Source organism: Lepisosteus platostomus, chromosome 3 (genome assembly GCF_059453375.1).
Source record: "Lepisosteus platostomus isolate fLepPlt1 chromosome 3, fLepPlt1.hap1, whole genome shotgun sequence".
Taxonomy (NCBI): domain Eukaryota; kingdom Metazoa; phylum Chordata; class Actinopteri; order Semionotiformes; family Lepisosteidae; genus Lepisosteus; species Lepisosteus platostomus.
The window spans coordinates 60,545,123-60,566,201 of NC_142613.1; the positions used below are offsets into that span (position 1 = coordinate 60,545,123).

At 38.5% G+C, this 21,079-nt stretch overlaps 1 protein-coding gene across 4 annotated transcripts in view; it reads left to right on the forward strand.

Moving 5' to 3' along the window:
* Positions 1 to 21,079, forward strand: part of itsn2b (intersectin 2b) — an 88,425-nt gene that overhangs the window by 56,031 nt on the left and 11,315 nt on the right. For all 4 annotated transcript variants that reach the window (XM_088626260.1, XM_088626259.1, XM_088626263.1 and 1 more), the window contains 12 exons: positions 87 to 226; positions 4,457 to 5,103; positions 5,494 to 5,615; positions 7,689 to 7,864; positions 9,052 to 9,166; positions 10,975 to 11,171; positions 11,286 to 11,344; positions 11,688 to 11,854; positions 13,178 to 13,223; positions 14,151 to 14,272; positions 14,841 to 14,937; positions 15,478 to 15,669. In XM_088626260.1, coding sequence (XP_088482386.1) covers positions 87 to 226; positions 4,457 to 5,103; positions 5,494 to 5,615; positions 7,689 to 7,864; positions 9,052 to 9,166; positions 10,975 to 11,171; positions 11,286 to 11,344; positions 11,688 to 11,854; positions 13,178 to 13,223; positions 14,151 to 14,272; positions 14,841 to 14,937; positions 15,478 to 15,669 — 2,080 coding nt within the window. The remainder of the gene's footprint in view (positions 1 to 86; positions 227 to 4,456; positions 5,104 to 5,493; positions 5,616 to 7,688; positions 7,865 to 9,051; positions 9,167 to 10,974; positions 11,172 to 11,285; positions 11,345 to 11,687; positions 11,855 to 13,177; positions 13,224 to 14,150; positions 14,273 to 14,840; positions 14,938 to 15,477; positions 15,670 to 21,079) is intronic.

A 21,079-nucleotide genomic window follows, 5' to 3' on the forward strand; every position in this document is an offset into this window, starting at 1 on the left:
GTCGGTAAAACAGTCCCTTGCCTGTTTTCTTTCCATTATGTGGTGAAAGGGTAGTTTGATAAAGAATGAGGGTTTGATTTTTCCAGGAGCTCCGTGACAGCCAAAACAAACAGCAGACTGCCCTAGATAAGCTCTGCAAGATCAAAGAAGAAAAAATCAAAGAATTGCAAAGGCGCAAAGAGCAAGAACTGGAGAGGAAACAGAGGGAAGAGGAGGAAGCCATCAGGTGATCCTTCTGTCCTTTAATTTTAGAAAACAAGTTTTAAAAAGGAGAGAGTGTGGGCCTCCCTAGTGGCTTAACTGGTACAGTAGCTTGTCTGCGCGCAGGTTGAATTCTATTATCCAGAAGCTGTGGGTTTGAGATTGGGTCCTGTTACTAGCTAACTGTGACTGGGACTCCCAAGGTGGTGCTACATACCTGGTGTGGTGTGCGTTTCCATGGTTATAGTGGGAAGCGTCCGTCCGTTTTTTCTCCGCTAACACTGGGACCTCTGCATCCTCCCGGTGTGCTGGCAGTTGGAGAGGTTGGGATGTGCCTGTCTTCTGTTAAGTGTTGAACCTCTGGTAGGAAGCTGTGATGCTTGGGATGCACTTAAAGATGAGTGGTTCGGTGGCGTCAGAGGAGTCTGTCTATTCTTCCTCATTTATTAAGTAAAATATTATGCATGGACAAAACCTGAAAACTAACATTATGGTGTGCAAATCTTTATTATTAATGTAGTGAAGAAATAAAACTTTCAAATATTATTATTTTATTTTACTTTCTTGTGTATTCTTATTCTTGTACTCACTGAAGTAGAACAAAACTCAATATATTATAAGCAGACAGTGATGTTGGTGAGTCTACTAGTACAGTATGTACAGACATTTTAAAGTTTTTTTGTTCAGAAATGGACAGTAGATAAAATAAAATAATAACAGAAAATAACAAAATAATATTAAAAGTTTTATGTATTCATAGTTTCTGATTTCTTGTTTTAACTTGTTCTGGCATGATATAGCAAACAGATAATACTTTTTAAACAGTTATCAGCAGCTGTTGGGATGTGGAAAATCTTGGAGATACTCTTAACTGCAAGACTACATCTATGGTAACTGCCGCCAAATCCTTATGCTACTTGAAAAATATTACATCCTGGACAGGGAGCTGAAGGAGCTCAAAAGATTTCAAGAAACTGAAGAAATTACAAAACCAACTTTCAGTCACTTTCACAGAAATGTGCACCCTGAATTGTCAGAGAAACAACAAATGGAAATTGAGAAGCTGGTCTCAGGTGGTGACAGGAAATAAAATATGGCACTCCATCCCTACTTCACCACACAATAATACATTAAAAACAACCAGGACCAGGCAGCCAGAATGCAGGAGCTGAAGACAATAGCTCCCAGGACACCATCATAATGATCTCTGTGTGACACTGGCTTACAAATTAGTGTCAGTACTGTCAACATTTTTAAATGTTAAGTGGTCATCATTGGAGAAGTAGCTGATATCATTCACAGAGTAGAGAGACTCCCTAGTCTATGGAGATACAGATTTTCCTTCTGTAGCATATTGAAACATTTTGGAAACAAAATAAAGAACGTGAACAAACATGGTCTTCCCAGCAGTCATAACAGTACCAGGCAAAGGAAAATGCAAAGTGTATGGTGTGTAGAAGACATCGTGCCATCTTGAAGACTGGAAACGTCCCATGTCGAAGGCCAACTGTGCAGACTTGATCATTGTATCTGGATAAAATGGGCACCAGGGGTCTTAGCATAATGATCCACAAAGACACCAGTAACATCTGTACTAAAATGGAAAGTGGTAATTATGGTGTTAATGAAATCACAAACATGGCTTAATGGTGAATGTAGCAATAGTAGATATACTGGAGTGATGTAGCATTATTTGTTAAAAGGAGTATTCAGATTATGAATTTATGTACAAAATAATTTGTTTTTTTGGAGGACTTCCTTACACTCCATGTAGTCTAGAAAAAAATATAGAATCTTATAGAAACTGGGAATGTCTGCTTCAGAAACTGAAATGGTAGTTGTGGTTATTAATGCAAGTATTCATCCTGGCTTTTCAAACAAGGCAGTGAGATGAATACAAGTGACCGAATCATTAGCAAACTGTGATCAGAATATGATAGGCTTAGAAATATATTTTGAAATTGTATGGGTAGAGTCAAAATGAAAAGCCTACAATTTCAGTAAAGCAAAATTTGCAAGAAAGAGACAACTTAAAAAAGGATATATGGAATCAGTGGATAATGGATGGATGTATCCCAAGAATGAGTAAATTAAAAAGCTCAAGAAATAGTATTTCATGAACAAATACATCTGGGAAAATCTAAGGGAAAAAACATAACAGTATCCAGTAAAAGAAAAGGAGCACAGTGATTTGCCAGGGGCAAAATAAAAAGGATACTGGAATGGCCCTGAGGGATGGAAAGAAATATTGCTGTGAAGGTAAAAATAAATAAAAAAGATAATTTCTGCACAACAACAATTAAACGAATGTGAAGGATGATCTGAAGCGTATCTGGGACAATCATGGAAAACTTCTAATGAAAAGGAGAAGGCTGAGTAAACACTGAATAAGTATTTCACTTGGGTGTTCACAAAAAAAAGTAAATAGGCATAGAACAGGCAAAAGTGTTTCCTATAGGGACCCTAAGGAATACTCAACAATTAGATGAACTAATTTGTTAGATTTCTTCAAACAAGCAACAATGGCAAAGAATGTACACAGAACCTGATATGATATGGTGAATTTAGATTTTCAGAAGGGTATTGATATAAAAGAAATATTCTCCAGTTATATAGGTAGGCTTTTGGAGAGGTATGAATGTTTGGACTGATATTTGATTAATGCAAAGCATTACATATAAGACAAGAATGATCAAACTGATGTAATTAATGGAGTACCTCAGGGATCTGCACTAGGAGCACAATTCTTCCTAAATTAGATGAATTATCTGGATTCTGGTATAATTAGTATACTAGACAGGTTTGCAGATAAAACCAAATTGTTAGGAGGATTAGGTAACGTGGGGAAGCAATAAAAAGGCAAACAAATTATTAATAATTCCTTATATTTAGCGCTTTTCTGGACACTACACTCAAAGCATTTTACAGGTAATGGGGACTCCCCTCCACCACCAATGTGTAGCACCCAACTGGATGATGCAACAGCAGCCATAATGCCCTAGTAAGCTCACCAAACACCAGCTACCAGTGGGGAGAAAAACAGGCTGACAAGTTCATAGATAGGGATTATTATTAGGAGGCCATGATTGATTGATAAAGGCCAATGTGAAATATGTCCAAGACACCTGGGTAACACACTTTTTGTAAAACGCCCTGGGATTTTTAATGACCACAGAGAGTCAGGACCTTGGTTTTATGTCTCATCCAAAGGACAGCACCTTTTTACAATATAGTGTCCCTGTCCCTATACTGGGACATTAGGACCCAGACAGACTGCAGGGTGGGCACCCCACTACGGTTCCCACTAACACCTCTTCTAGCAACAACCTCAGCTTTGCCAGGAGGTCTCCCATCCAGATACTGACCAGGCTCACACCTCCTTAGAGTCAGTGGATTGCCAGTTGCCAACCCTTATAAAAAAAAGATCTTACTAACCTCTTCTGGTAGTTCAAGATATTAAATATAAGTATAAAACAGTAAATAAAAGTAAATATAATAAAAGTAAATAAGACAACTGTATAGGCTCACTAACTAGCTCTTGTAGGTGTGCTTGACAAATGTTTCAGAGAATAAAGCATTTCTTATTTTCTTATTTTCCGGAGCCAACCACATGAGGCTGTGCCCACGTGAGTTGTGAGTCGACTGTATTCAAAATCCTCCAAGGCCTTGAGGAAGTCAACCCAATGGACTTCTTCAGAATCAACAGCTAAAACATGGAGTGTGGGAGTGTGTTTAAACCTCCTTTACGCAAAGGGCTTTGGAAGAACAGAACAAACTATCCAGCTATTTCCTTGAAGCTGATACCATGGCATCCATTAGCTACCATGGGCTAGATGGTCCAAATGGTCATTTCCTGTTTGTAACCTCACATTTTTAAAACACATCTCACAATCTGAAGAAGTCAAGACACATTCTTCAGAACAGGTGTTCCTCAACACGGGGGAAAAAGCAAAAATCATTCAGCATTTTGATAGCTGAGTTTTGACTACTGGTTTGATTGTTTTTTGGTGTTCAGCTAAAACAAAGTGATTTGCTACGTCCTTGCACATTCTTTTCAATGAAAGCCCGATAGCTGTACAAACAGATATTTTGTTAGCAAGGAGTAATTTCTTTGGTTTAAAGAGCAGTGACATTAGGCAGATGGAAAACAAAATTTTGGCTTTGATCGCTGCGTAGCGTGTCTTGCAGGTTCCTGAGCAGGAAGTCTCCCCCAGATGTTTGCCTGCTCAATCCCTGTCTGTTTTTGTCTGCACAGGAGAGCCAAGCTGGAGAAGGAGAGGCTGTGGCAGGAGAAAGTGAAGCGCGATGAGGAGGAGAGGCAGCGGAGACTGCAGGAGGAGAGGCTGCAGAAGCAGCGAGAGGAGGAGGAGCAGGAGGCCCTGGCCCGGCAGAGGGAGGCAGAGGAGGCCGCCGAGAGGGAGCGGAGGGCAGCTGAGGAGAGGAAGAGGAGGGAGAGGGAAGAGGAGCAGCGCAGAAAAGCTGAGGAGGAGAGGCGGAGGGAGGAGGAGAGGCGAAGGGAGGAAGAGAGGAAGAGGGAGGAGGAGGAGAGGCAAAGGGAGAAGGAGAGGAAGAGAGAGGAGGAGAGGAGGAGGCAGGAGGAGAGGGAGAGGGAGGAGGAGAGGAGGAGGCAGGAGGAAAAGCGGAGGCGCGAGGAGGAACGGAGGCTAGAAGAGCAGCGCAACAGGGAGGAGGAGGAAAAAAGACGGCAAAGAGCAGAGGAGGCCGCAGTCAGGGATGCTGAGGAGAGGAAGAGACAACAGCTCCAGGAAGAATTGTCCAGGAAGCAGCAGCAGCAGCAGCAGCAGCAGAACTCCGAGCCATTTACCAGCACTAAGATTGACATTCATGAGAAACTCTCCGCCCTTCTGAAGGGTATTGACGAAAGGCAAAATTCTCGGAAAGGTAAGGAAGATGGCATAATCATAAAAACATACCTAAGTATTAGAACCAGAATTTTCAGCATCACCCTTAAATGTACATTTGAAATGAGCAAAAACTGCCATTGAAAGATCTGCTTTGGTTCTTAGTCAGTTTCCAAAATCTCACAACTGAGTGCTGAACAAGACCTCTCCTTATTACCTTTTCCCAATATTTTAATGTAAAAGCTTTCAGAAATATAGTTCATTATGCTGATATGTGGACCTTGTGTAAATTTAGAAACTAGGTTTGACTGTGTGTTATGTGGTCAATAAAAAGCATAAAAATGAAATTAAGTAAAAATGCAGAACACAAATGAAAGCATTATTAATATGGGGCACCTAATACTTACTAGTACATTCAATATGGTTTCAGGCACAAGGCCTGTGAGTAAAGGACACCGGAAATCGGCATTTCTTGTGACCTACAGAGCTCTCTATCCCTTTGCCGCAAGAAATACTGATGAGCTCACCTTTGAAACAAATGACCTAATTGAGGTAGGATTTATTTCATTCTTACTTCACATTCTGTGTTGTTCATATACTTGTTACATGGAAAAGAAGTTAAGCTGCCATTTTGACTTAGCTTTTACAATGATGGATGAAATAAATAATGACTTTGTAGGAAGAAAATACAAATTTACAGGTGATTTAGGAGTCCTACTCTATGGGATTACAACCCAATCTAGAAAAATGTCACAGGGAGTAGTGGGGGCTGGGACTACTTTTACGTGGTTGTCTTTGCAGCATTCTCTGCCAAGAATGACATGGACCTACTTCAAGAGAATTCATGTCCAGTGATTGAAAACATTTTTTTTTGTAAAACATTGACTATGTTCATTCTACATCATCCTCATCTGAAAGCAACCAGAGAATCACCACAAGATAGGAAGTGTTCCCCCAGAAAATCTTTTTTGTGAAGAAAGTTCTGAAAATAATTTTATAATATTTTAAAATTTACTTATTGGCATTAAAAATGTAATAAATGCCATTGACATCATAACCTTGAATGCTTGATGGCATTTGTTCTGGATCTGCTAGATCCAGGAAACCTTAGTTACATTGCTCAGAAAACCCTGACAACAGACTGAGGATAGTAGGATCCTAAACTTCAGCTTTGCAGAGACTGTTCATAATCTATTACCACTGAAATGTCTTGATTTGATTAATATTCACTCTCTTTGCTATGATGCTGCAAGTCTAAATGCATCTTATTGCCTTGGTAGCTCACGCTAAAACATGAACGGTGTCCATCTGTTCAATTGGTTGACATGATTTTAGAAGAAATTAGGTCCTTCAGTTGACAGTGCATGTCAGAGCAGGAACTCTACCGTGAACTGTCTATGCAACTCAGTGATGGGGTTGTGAGTTGTGATTTGTGAATTGTGAGGAGGCATAGATCTAGAGAAGGGCATAGAAACTATTTAAAAGTTCTCAACAGCACAATCAGGTCCAGGATTAAAAAATGGAAAGAAAACGGAACCACCCTGCCTCTTCCTAGAGCAGGCTGTCCTCCTAAACTGAGCAACCATGCAAGACCTTTAGATGTGACCCACAACCCAAAGACCACTCAGAATTCTTCAGCATTTCGCCTCTATGGGGGAGTGGCTAGATGGAAGCCACTCCTGAGAAATGTCCTCATAATAGCACACCTGGCGTTTGCAAGAGGCCATGACCCTGAGACCACACGGAAAAGAGATTCTCTGGTCTGGTGAAATAAAAAATACTTGAAAGGCAAGCGCTCTGCCAGGTGCAAAACAAACAATGCCCATCACCTATGTTACACTATTCCAGTTATGAAGCATGGTGTTGGCATCATCTTATGGGGCTGCTTTTTGGGGCAGGGAATGCTGCACTTTTCAGGATAGAGAAAACTGACAAATAACAGTCTTATCCTTGATAAAACCTGCTTCAGTCAGAAAGAGACCTTAGATTGTATTGAAGATCCACATGTCCAACAGGACAACAACCTCAAATATATAGCTAATGTTACAAGTGAGCCGTTCCCAGCTTGACAGGTCTTGCAAATCTGCAAAGAAGAATAGTCAGAAATCCCCAATATACAGATATACAGGGCTGGAAGCCATAACCAAGAAGACTCAATGCTGTAATTGCCGCAAAAGGTGCTTCTACGAAGTATTGATTCGGGTGTTATCTCAGTTAATGAGATTTTCACTTTTCATTTTTCATAATCTATTGTTACACAAAAAGTATTTTTGCCCCTTTACGTTGTTGTATGAATCAAGGAAAAAATATTTCTATGCATTAAAAATCTGGTCTTAACATCTATACTTGGAATTGTTTGGGGGAGTCATGTGCTGTGCCTTAAAGTTATTTGTTGCAGTAAAAGAGAATTGTGGCAACTAAGAGAAATAAGTAACTTTGTATTATATTTTATGTACTATAAAGACACATACACTGGTTATATTTTTAAATAAGCTTACTGTATGATCGTTAAAAAGTATATTCTTTTTAAATCCCTGCTACACTTAACGTATGTGTGGATAATAAGACACCTGGGAAATGCTAATGCTGATATTAATAAACCTTCCCAAATGAATAATCCTACAGGTTGATGAGACAACTAAGGGGGAGCCAGGCTGGCTCTATGGCAGTCACCAGGGACGTACAGGATGGTTTCCAGAAAGCTATGTGGAAAAGCCAAGTAATAATGAAACACCCTCCGTCGCCAAACAGGACACACTGCCTCAGAACTCCGCCATTTCTTCTACCTCAGTCTTCTCTGGGTATGCTGGTTTCTTCAGGAGTTTTTTTTTAAATAGCAAGCATGCAAACAGACTGATGTGTGGACCTTGTTCTTTTTTCAAGTTCTTAAACAGAGGTTTAAAAGAGATCGTAAACCCTACGTTACAAGAAAGCCTATCAACTTTCAGTAGTATACTGTAAATTGTTTACCTACCTTTTCCCTTATTAGTAAATTTTACGTTCCTTGAATTCTCCATTAGCTTTTTTATGTGAAGCACATTGAGATTCATATTGAGCAGTGAAAGGTGTTGTATAAATGAACTGTATTATTATTTGATTAAGTTATTTTTAAATGGTCATATCACTGTATAATTGGTTGAATGACAGATAGTTTGTGCAGAGTGATAATAGCACCAGGGTCCAGAGATTGGTTCATGTCTGCCCACGTGTTATTACATTGCCACAGGTTCCATGATATTGATGGTGCCTAATATGTTCATTAGCAATAAATAAGTTTTATGTAGACCACCCTGGTGGACATCAGTGAGTGTGGCGATGATATGCAGACTGGTAAAATGCAGAACACTCTGTGGGTTGGTCCAAGTGTGATTTTAAACCAGGAGAGTGTAGTGTCTACAGAATTCTTTAGAATTGATTGATGGCAACCTTACTGCATGATGCTACATTAAGTACTGGGACCTCACCCACCCCACTTCCTGGGGGGTTCATTGTGATGTGTCAATATTTCACAGATTAAAGAACATCCTCTTGCTGCTTGTGTAACAACGGCTTTATTGCAAGACGAATATCTACTGTTAATTTCATGATAGACCCTGTCACTGACAAATATACATCAGCATAATGAATTTACCTGTGTCATGCCTGTTCAATAAACTGTAAGCACACCACCTACAAAAACGGTTGTCATTTTCCCGATAATAACCTTGTGAATGTGTTGCAGTTATTTTATTTTGATGCTCAGCATGCTTCAGATACTGAGGCTGTTTGAAGATTATGCAAACTAGGTTAAGTTAGTTTTGTTTGTTAATTCAACGTACCATGATACATCAAAAGATGTTTCAAATATCTGCTAGTGCAAGGCTACACTAATTTTTCTTATCATTTGTGTGTAATGAAGCTCATTACAAAGCTTTTTTTTTTGCACTGCCTTTCAAGCCCTTGATGTTAAGAGGAGAAATAACAGGTGTCCTCTTTTTTGTCTATCAAGCAAATCTGAGGAGGAAGCCGGTTCCCAGCAGAAGCTAGTATCTGGCGTGGTGGGACAGAACTCTGCTTTCACTCCGACCCACTCTCCGGGCTCTTCGTCAGCTGATCGTGGACGGGTAAGCATGAAGGAGAAGCATGCTCACCTTCTTCCAACTTTCTTATTCCTGTACCTCATGAGTGTACTGAAGAAAGCAGAGAACATTCTCTGAAGTCTGAACAAGTTTGTAAGAAAGTTCACAATTGAAATGTGAACAGAATCTTAAAATAGTTTTAAAAAAAATCTTCTCAAAGTTTCTCAGCTACGGTTCTCATGACCCTGATGTTATCATCTTTCTCCTTCAGCCTCAGGCCTTTACTTCATTGAGCTATATTTACCAGGACTGGGCGTTGTTTTAAGAATGGGTTATTTTCAAATGTTTTAAAAACATTTTGTCTGAGTTTTAAGTGTTATTTCAAATTTGGTCTTATGAAAGTAGTTGAGAGCCTAAGTGGCACAGAAGCTTTCAGAGGGAGGCGGCAGGGATTAATTTAGCTTTTCAGCTTGTATTTGTGTACACAGTATGTCTGCTTTCGTTTCCTAGTGTGTGCTTTGCAGCAGGTTTCCCTATTAAGTTGCTTTGGATTGTTCTCTATCCCTCAATTGCATGTTAAGTGTTAAATACAGGATGACAAATGGTCAGGTATTAGGGAGTGATCTGTGCATTGCCTTTCAGTGTATATTTGATTACGAGTGCTCTCATGTGGGTTTGGGAGGCCAGCTGTAGTAGGGAAAGCAGTTACAGGTGCCTAGCCTTAAAGGCCTCTATCGTCTGTCTATATAGTAGGTTCGCATGAGATGCAGTATTTGTTTAATTAGTTCATTGGTGGAGGGCTAAGAGACACAATTTCACATGTGGTTAATTTAGACTGCTACAATAGGTGTATAAAGGCACTTGTGGTGATAGTTAGTGCTGGGTAAGTCTTGTTTTGGGTGTACAGTAGGCGGTGTGCAGTACAGTAGTTGGCGGAGTGAAGATTACTGTGTACTATATTTTTGCTGTCCAATGTGATTTCCTTGTGCTGAGGTCCAATTTGCAACTTATCAGTAGGGAGATGTTCAAGTGGGGACCTGTGTCAGCTTGTTCTGCCTACAAAGGAACAAGTACAGGTTAATTCCACACTTAAAAATAGATAGGAGAAACACAGTGTTTTAAATGTTGGGCCTTTGTCAGGTGTCAATAAGGAGGCCTGGCATATTAGGGTTGTCAGTCTGCGCTTCTTTAAATAAAATGCCAGTCCATGATATAGTGCATAAAAAGGAACATTAAGTATATATTGCTTGTAGAATCTATCTGAGTTGTTTGCCCAGTGTGAACCAACTGTAACACTACAAAATGCACAGTCAGCACAAGGCAAACAACCAGCTCCCTTCTGCCTGACTGTAGTGCATTGGTTGGAAACATTTTACATGAATACCTGCGCAACAGTGAGAAAAGACCTGACAATCTGATTAAACTAAAATGAACAATTTTCAGATTGGAACAAAATGCAGAAGACCAATTTTCCTAGAGACTAATTTTCCTCTGTGACTTAGTTAGGATGACATTCTCATCAATAATCTTGTTACTATTTCAACTAAAATTTGATTATGTATTTTATATATATATAATATATACCTGAAGGCTCACACCTGAAGAAAGCTTCACAGCTGAAACGTGTTTTCTCTCTTCTCTTTTCAGCATGGAATAAACCTATTACTTGTTCCTTTGCAGACTACGCATGCTGACGCAGCTACCCACCTGAACTACTTTGATATATATTATATGTTTTCTTTTTTCAATTTAAACTCAAGTGAAACCAAAATCAGGTTTCCTCTTTTTGCACAACCAATTTATTAGACCTTTAGTGTTTATTGCTATATTTGTTTTCCCCTCCCTGTGTTTAGGTAGTTACTAACTTTCAGGCCCAGGCTCTCTGCTCCTGGACTGCAAAGACTGACAATCACTTGAATTTCTCTAAAGACGATATCATAACAGTGACAGAACAGCAGGAGAACTGGTGGCTTGGGGAGCTTAATGGAGTCCAGGGTTGGTTCCCTAAAGATTATGTGAAAGTGCTGAATGCTTCTGATGCACAAAATGAGTAAGTTCTTTATTATAACTTATTATTTATCTTACTGTTATGAAATAATAAAATCATGTGTGCATTAGATACCAGGAAACCATTCTAATGTTTTTCTGATTTCTTTCTTTATAGACCTATTTATGCCTGTGTCGAAGGTTTTGAGATGCCAACAGACCTGACTCAACATGAAGGTAAAAGTCCATTTTTTGTGTAAACTTATATGCAGTCAGTAAAATAAAATTACATGTACTGTATGTTAACCTCCAAGATATTTTTTGAATGCAGTTAATGTTTGAGATGGAAAATTTCATCGTGTTTATCTTATCGTGTTTGGATATTGTCAACGCCCTTCTGCCTGACTGTAGTGTATTGGATTATATGGAAGTCTCTGGTCTGATGGTGTTTTTAATAACCAGGCAGCGAGACATAATATGGACAGTGCTGATCGTGATTAATAATCAGACTGTATTTGAGAGGAATAACTGTATTACTTTATATAAAAAGATTCAGTTATTGTTTTATTTCCTTTTACAGAGTATGTGGCCCTTTATACATATGAGAGTCCAGAGCCCGGAGACTTGACCTTCTGTGAAGGAGACACAATCCTGGTGACAGAGAGGGAAGGGGAATGGTGGAAAGGGTGCATTGGCGACAGAAGCGGACTTTTCCCCTCAAACTATGTCAAGCCAAAGGAGACTGATGTAAAAAAACTTTTATATTTTTTCGTAGGCATTTGTTATCATAGATCTGTAGTTTAATTTTGAATATAATTTTTTTTGTTTTCTTTATATGATTGAAAGTTCAGTCCGGAGTGTCATTTTCATAGTACGATTGGATTACTTTGAAGTTCTGTCACTTTGTCATGTTACCACCTTGTTGCCTGATTTAATCAGATTTCAGGAGTTAATCAGGGCTGAACCTGGTCACTACAGTACGTGGATGGGAGACATCCAAGGAAAACCATGTTTTTGCTGCAAGTGGTGTTGGTAGACAAATAAGACTCTTACCACTGGACCAGAATTTTCAAGAGTAATACCCCAGCATAGTAACCGGAGGTGTGATTCAACAAATTGGTCAATCCCATATCACTGTTTCTAAGAGTAGGGTTGTTAACCCCAGTGTCCAAATGCATTTCTCACTGATCTTTCGCTGTCTGGCATTCAGTTTTCCTGATCTATTGTGTAGTGCGTTTGCTGGTGCATATTGGCTGCTTTGCATCGCCCAAGTGAGTACTGCATTTCAGTCACCAGAGAAATAAATACATTGCTGACCTCATTCCTGAGTCCCAGGTTGTCATCACATGATTTATGGCCAGCAGGCTGTGGATGAAGGAGGAAAGCACATAATCGGTAACACCAACAGAAGTACATACATTCTTATACAACCATATATAGAAGCAGGCTGGAAAGGAATCATGTTGACATGTTCGTGTTTACCGTGTTTTACAAATTTATGACAATGGATGCTAATATCACAAGTACAATGTCACAAGTATGTTCATGAAAGTATTAGAAAAAAGTCAGAAATGTGATATGCAATGGATTGAAAGTATCAACAAAATCATGAGCGCCACCACCATTACCCCCAACGCAACAGAATTGTAATTAGTGATTTTTTCTTTTCTTAAATAATGTAAAATTATGTAGAAGTAATTAAATAAGATATTTTTACCATGAGTGTTAGAGTTCAGAGTGTTAGGATTAAAAAAGAATACGCATTTATTGTGTTTTCTTGCTGATGTTTTTGTGACTGAAAAAGAAGAGTTACATTAAAGCAGCTCCTCAAATGATCAGTTTCTGGAGTATCAGCAGTCTGTTTTATACATTTGAGCCCCCCCAGCATTTTTAAAGTAGTGCAATTGGACAGTTTTCATTTTTTTCATCAGTTGCGTTTTATAATCCACATTTACAATTCGGAAATTCTACAGTATTAAAACCCTACTGTAAAGGCATAGGGACAAAATCTGGAGTCTAATCAACACGTTGTTGAATTTTCCTGTTCTTGTCTTGTCATTTTATTTTCAGAATTCAGGTGTTGCTGGTAGAACTGGGGCATCGGGCAAAAAGCCAGGTAAATTCCCAGTGTGTCAGTGTTACTAGGTTCACATGTATTCTAAAAACTGTAAAGGGATAACAGCCCACAGCCTCCTGTTCTTAAGTTGCCATGGTCATGTACAGTACAATAGTCTGGTTGAGTTCAATATGAATATGGGGGAATATCCACAGTAACTGCAAATCCAGAAATTGTTGAAAGGGTTAGATTGTGTGATTTTGTTGTTGTCTTTTATTGAAATGAGAAACAGCAATTATAAAGTGCATGGATTCCAGTGTGTTACAAGTAAATTGTTTGTGATATTCACATGGATCAGAGGAATTCTGTTAGTGTTTTAGCCTGTTGTACTTTTTTATCCAGGAAGATGATGAGTGGACAATAGAGAGCTGTTTGTCAGTGATATACTCTTAGTAAAACCTTCTCACTTTTCCAGTACCAATACATAATACAGTAGTGTCATATTATTGCTCATCAGTTATTTACAAGTTTCCTTTACAATTTCAAATTTCAAATTGAATGAACTTTTGTTGTTTGAACACCTTGTGAGTAGAGATACCAGGTTAAATAGTATTGTGTACCCCTTGGCTTACACAGATGACCACATACAGTATCACTTAGTTCTCATTGATGTGTTGAGAACACCCGATTAGGGTGTTTTTTGAAGAACAAGAAAAGATACTTGCTGATGTTCCAGATGTTTTGAACAGAATTTGGATGTTTGATACACGTGAGAAAATTAGTAGTTATCTTGTGCTGAAAACGCTTACATGACTTAATGCTGCACGATGTGGTTAAGGTATTTGTAAAAATGCTTACTCACCCTTTTATTGAGAGACAATATACATTATATTCTGCAATGTTGTATTAAAAGCACATGCATGGTTTCCATGTGCAGATCTGAAACTGGATCTCTTGCAGTGAGTGTTTTGTGTTTGTGGTTTCCAGAGATTGCCCAGGTGACCTCAGCATATACAGCGACAGGCACGGAGCAGCTCAGCTTAGCCCCTAACCAGCTTATCCTCATCCTCAGTAAAAACTCTTCAGAATGGTGGCTTGGGGAGCTGCAGGTTAGTTACATGCAGTCCCTTGTTTTTTAAAATCCAGCTCATGTTCAGCTGGTTAACGTGTGAGGTAGGTTAAACACAGTCAGATAGCTGTAAGCACTGGTTGCTTTTTGTTTTTTTTCTATTTTTGAAACAACTGAAAGTGCAGCTACAACCCCTGTAATACACAAGAAAAAGGGAGCTATATGTTCTCCTCCATTAGTCATTTGTCCTGCTACAGGCTTTACAATGCCTTACAGATGGACATTCGGGGACACTGTTTCATGGCAAACTTGAAACAGTGACCACTGCTTGCAGAGTTACAGTTTCAAGTCAGCTGACGATATAGACCAAATATATATATATATAAATGCAGCCATTTGCAGCATTGGTACAGTATCATCCTGTATTGGAGATGTTGTACATAGGACCTCCTAAATGGAATCATTGTTAGAATAATGTCAGATGTGCTCAAAATTAAAAAAAGGAAACACATCCTTAAAAAATAATTGCATATGGGAATTACAAAATGCATTCTCTAAAATTATTTTTCTTGAAGGTAATGTTATACAGTTTATTTTTTTATTCTCAGGCAAGAGGGAAAAAACGCCAAAAAGGATGGTTTCCTGCAAATCATGTGAAGATTTTGGGCCCAAGCAGTGGCAAGACAACTCCAGCCCCAGCCCCAAGTAAGAATATCTACATGAGGGAGAATTGACTGCGTTTAAAAGGTCTTATGTTAACAAATAAAAGGGAAAAGTATAAGTAGCCAATCAAACAGGGAATGGCATATCAGTTAGAAAGCTCTTCTGACTGACACTGGTAATCCAACTAATAAAACTGAGAACAAGAGTCTGGAACAAGCTCCCCGGCCATGATGTCAAAATCAAAACCCTTGTTCCTTACAAGAAAAGGTTGAATGAGATCATTAGCCAAACAGGCTAGGTATGGTAGTTAGTAGCTATGGATCTGATATCCTCCTCTCTTTTGTAACTGTTCTTATGTTTTTCAGATAAGCTTTATTCTGACCTTTTTGTACATCTTCACAATTGGTGTGTCTTTAGTGTATTAACTTGTTGTGAAATCCCTTGGTTGTGATTCTGATTCCGAGTAAAATGTGCGAACAGCTCTTGGTATTCAAAATAAGTGTGTGTATTTATTTAATACATATTCTTTATTATATCCCATATTTGCATTATCCTGTTTTAAGTCTTTTTATTTTGACACAGTTTGCCAGGTCATTGCCATGTACGACTATAAAGCAGCGAATGAGGATGAGATGAGCTTCTCCAAGGGTCAGATCATCAACGTGCTCAACAAGGACAACGCTGATTGGTGGAAGGGAGAATACAATGGCATCACAGGGCTGTTTCCAACAAATTATGTGAAGATGACAACAGATTCAGACCCCAGTCAGCAATGTAAGTGAAATGTTTAATAACCTTTCAATGCAAAGTGAACCTCAAGAACAACATAGGAAAGCCAAAGGCTATTCATTTTACTGTATTGAAACCCAGGGTGATAACTAGGATTGTGTTTTGAAGTGCACAGCAGCATCTGCAGCATAGGTCTATCATGTTTGTTAATCGCAGGTTTTCAGCAATTAAGTAATGCTTAGAATTTCGTTTTCTGTAGGTTTGGGAACCACAAAGAGAAATCTACACCTTGAGAAATAAATATTTTCACATTTTTAGCATTTGTAGGGTAAATGTACAGTCAACCTGAATTTTCATTAGCTATTAAACACATTTACGTTTTTAAAAAGGGAAGAACTTAAAAGCTGTTTGCTTAAACGTCCCTGAACATATGAGAATAACACTGATCAACTCATGAAGAAATTGTTTCTGTCCTTGTTCGTTTGTTTGTTTTTTTTGTCATGGTCCTGCAGCAAAAGCGTATATTTAAAGCAGTGCATTACTTGTAAAAACATTGTTTCACATAGAACTGATATCTGCCTTAATAATGAGTCAAGTATAAGAAAAAGTGAAATTAAAACAGTGAAGCTTATTTCTGTTGTGAAGGGAAATAATCCAAACAGTGGAAAATGGTCACTTCCATCTGACTGCATATGGACTGTACCTCTTTGAAATAAAATGTCACCAAAGAATACAGTATATCCATACTTAATATCCATACTTAATGGGTCTTCGGAGAATAAGGAATCAAACTACCCAATTAAAATGATCAAGATTTGAGCCAAATGTTAAAACATGTTCAAGAAAATGAAATAAAACTAAAAACAATAAAGGGCCACTGCTTTTTGTATGTTTGGAAGTGTGAGACCTCTCTTTGACAGGGTTCATGGTCACTCTCAGCTGCTGCATGTACCTGACAACAAGATAGCATGATTCCCAAACAAGAAGTTGATACATTCTTGCAGGATTGTCTTCTATAGCCTCTTAGACAGTGATCAGCTATAGAATGTTTCCACGGGATTCTTATTATCTTGGCTATTTTTTCCTTTGCTCTGGTGTAGTGTTTGAACATATTGGCTCAGATTTTGTAGATTATAGAGATCAAAGATCATTATCCATAAATACAAGAAGTTTGATTATCTGATGCAAACTATAGAGTGATTGGTGAAGGAACAGCTTCTGTCTATAATTGAACAGTCACACCGACCTTTTTGGAAAGATTACTGTAATGCTCTGTGATCTCTCCTGTGCCATTACACTGCCTTTTAAAGTATGAGTCTCATTTATTTGCCACAGCTCAAAAATGTCTGTGACCAAGTGCTCTCTGTTTACATGTCTACATGTCAGTCCTCCCCATGAATAGTCCTCTCCTGGTACATGGGCAGCACTTTATTTAATGTCTCCTTCAGTACCCTTGCTGTGAAAGTACTTGTACGGGCAAGTACTTAACTTGAAATCACATGGGATTCCTGATTCTCTGCTCTGACAGAGAAGGTCTAGTGACCTCTGTGGTCCCAGAACAGCTCCAGAGCAGTTGTCCAGGTTTCTTTTTCTACAAACGTACAGTATGCAGTCTCTTGGAAATGTGCTTGCTGTCACTGGTTCAATTTGACTGACCTCAAAGCTCAGGCTGTGCCAAAGAACCGCACAAAGAACTTCTGCACTAACCGTTTCACTTCTTGCACTCCTTGATTCCTTCATATACTAATACTTTTGCAAGGCTGCTGTTCTTGTGTCTGACAAACACCTAAATGCTGTGATTTTGAAAATGTTTCTTCCAAGATTTGTGGAAGTACTCTTTTATCGTGCTAGGGAATGTTCTGCTCTTTCTGCTAAGGACAGCCCCCTTTCTGAACTAAAGAAAATAATTCACTAATTTAATTTGTATTTGGAACAGTTACAGAATATTTTATGTAGTTGTGCTGCATATTCAGCAGTAGACCTAAATGTCTGCCATCTGTATCCTTCCATACTCCTTACATTCTGTGTTTCCTTCCCTCTCTGTTTTTGCTTTTTTCCTTCATTTTTTATAGGACCGTAATGTTGCCTTCCTCTCCACGTACGAAAGCCTCTCAAAGAGACCCACTATCCCAGCTTAACCACATGGTGGATGCTGAGTAGAGAGCCATGATCAGTGCTTCTTCTGCGATTGTTGCCTTTAGGAATTTTAGTTTGGTTTAATGGCTTAATGTTCATAGCATGATATGATTGGGGCAAGACAGTTGTTTTTTGTGTGTTGCTTTGTTTTTTTGAACAGTTACTAGTCTTTATATGAGGGCAGATGCTTCAGATTTCACATTGCAGTGTGTTTATCTGTAATTAATATGCTCTTTCTTCAGTAGCAGAGTATTGCATGAAAGTAATTGGCATTTATCAAAGAGGAAAAACAGCTATCTAACCTAGATTTTTTAGATAAGGACATATGGAATTGCCTCTTTGCTCTCATGTAAAGTGGTTTCTGTTAATGTAGGCAGAAGGGACGGATAGTGGGTCTTTCTGTGGCTTTCACGTCTGTTTCGCTATCCTCTGTCCTTCCTCCCTACTTTTTTTTTTACTGGGTCTGGTTTGCTCACATAATTCATTTTGCTTTGTTTATTCTGTCTGGTGGTGGGCATGTGGTCACACAAAAACCCACAACGTTTTTTGTTTTTTTTTTATCTGTGTTATCCTTTGGATTTCTGTAGTAGTGATGATATATACAATCTGCTATTTCTGAGTCTTTTTTGAGTTCGTTTCAATATATGTTTCCATTAAATGCTTTTCACTGTACGGGACACACATTATAGATTACCTGTGAGTTCAGTATTTCCTGAATAGTGGTTTCAGGTGTAAGGTATAGGAGTTTAGTTGTTAGATATTCAGTAGGTGGTCTATACAGTATCTGCAGCCTGAAAATTATCCAGAATGACAGCAGTCTTGAATAGCACCAGCAGGAGTCAATTTCAGTTGCACTGTATCAATTACAGTGACACTTACACTATTTACACTAGCGGTAAATACAAATACCAGTAAATAAAAATAAATACTATTGCATAGGTGAAAGAGTGGCACTCCACAGTTTTAGCAACAGTATCTTTGAACAGAGGTTTAATAAACTGGGAAAACTGTTTTCAGCCACTTTTCAGTATCAAAACACACAGTGTTACAGTATTCACTTAAGTTATTTCTCCTCTTTAGAAAGCAAGAAAAAGCTCAAGAAAACAAATAGCTTAAATGTTTTTTCAAGAGTATTATGGAATTTTGTTCTATGGATGCATGCATATACTGCCCTTGTGTGCAGTATGAATAAACACTCTTTTAACCACATCGGCATGCAAGTTGTAATATAAGTGCAGTATCAAGATCTCTTGAAAATATGGAATACACATTGATTTTTGTTTATTTTTGAGGGCATAATAAAAAACAACAAATATTATGAGATGCTTTAATTTGATTTTTGCATTATTGCCCATTTGCAATTTTATAAACAATGGCAGCATTGACAGGTTAAGCTATATCAACTATAACACAAGCATAAATGTGTTACTTAGCTACATGCAGCTAGGTTAATCATTAGATTGAATTTTGCCATGCAGTGAGTTAAATCCCATTTTCTTGAAACTAAGTTATATGTCACAAAATGGTATTGTAGTCCCTCTGCCCTCCATATTTGAATTCTGTGTTTTTTTCACATAGGGTTTATACTCCTGCTAAGTCAGGTATTAACTTCAACCACCACTGAGTACTATATTACTATTAGTACTATATAAGCCCCTTCTCTTTCAGTTCCTCCTTTCTTTTATACAGTGAATCCAAACACCCTCCTATTGTTAGAGGAATCTAGTTTCCTTTTTAAATGCAAGAGCTTGTTTTGGACATTTGTAGCAAGGTTTGAAGTATAAGAAGGTAAAAAACATATATACAGTAAGACGGTAACATAAGAAAGGTTACAAATGAAAGGTATTTCTGCTCACCTAGCCTCTTTGTATTGCATGAAGTGCACAGTTTCAAGGGTGAAAGGAAATTCCGTAGATCCGTTTGCATAAATAAAATTCAAATTCTGAAGCTACTGATCCTTAATTGGTAGGCTGATTCCCATATATTTTGTTGTAATATGTGTTTGATTACAGCTGAACTACTATACCTTTAATACCTGCATTATGAAATGTGGTGTTTGCAACTTAATAATAACAATAAGAGTCTGAATTCTAAAAAAATGTCTTACAAATCACAAAAAACAGAAATTGCAAGACATGGGCACAAATTCCACAGCTAATACTAATCATACTGATATAGTTCAAGTAGGTAGCTGCGTCAACATGTGTAGGCTACAAAGGAACAAGTAAAGGGTTTGTACCATGCTGAAAAGAAAAGGAAAGAAACACAATGTTTCGGCTGTGGAGCCTTCTTCAGAAGGCTCACACCTGAAGAAGGCTCTACAGTCGAGACATTGTGTTTATTTTCTTCTCTTTATATATTGATATAGTTATATATACATATACATTATTTTGCTTCAGTTTTGTGGTGGCTGCTTTAACTATTGCCAGCATCAGAGTGTAGTTTTTTAACCATTCATAGAGGGATACAGTTTGCTGGCAGCTTTTTAAACATGATTTGTTTTTCATGTATTAAAATGTTACATTAATATTTAATGTCACTATGCAATTATTAGAAGGGGTTCTTGCTTTTATCTAAAAAACATGGGTGGTGTTCTTAGCATTTTTATTTTAAGCTCAACACATGTTTATACATTTTCAAAATGTGCCTCATTTATATAGAGAAATACCTATGATGAATAACAGAAATAAAGGCTTGATTTAAAACATGTGGAGCCTTTTGGAGTTTAGTGTTTTTTTTGTGCTATGATGAAAATCATGGGTTCCTTATCACATATTCTTTATGTTTCCAGTAGTTAAAGTAGAAGGGGGTTACGAAAAAAATCATACTAAACAACTCACAACTGGCAACCCACTGAAGCTAAGCAGGTGTGAGCCTGGTCAGTACCTGGATGGGAGACCTCCTGGGAAAAACTAAGGTTGCTGCTGGAAGAGGTGTTAGTGGGGCCAGCAGGGGGTGCTCACCCTGCGGTCTATGTGGGTCCTAATGCCCCAGTATAGTGACGGGGACACTATACTGTAAACAGGCGCCGTCCTTCGGATGAGACGTAAAACTGAGGTCCTGACTCTCTGTGGTCATTAAAAATCCCAGGGCGCTTCTCGAAAAGAGTAGGGGTGTAACCCTGGTGTCCTGGCCAAATTTCCAATTGGCCCTTACCAATCATGGCCTCCTAAAATTCCCCCTCTATGAATTGGCTACATCACTCTGTTCTCCTCCCCACTAATAACTGATGTGTGGTTAGCGTTCTGGCGCACTATGGCTGCCGTCTCATCATCCAGGTGGGGCTGCACATTGGTGGTGGTGGAAGGGAGTCCCCATT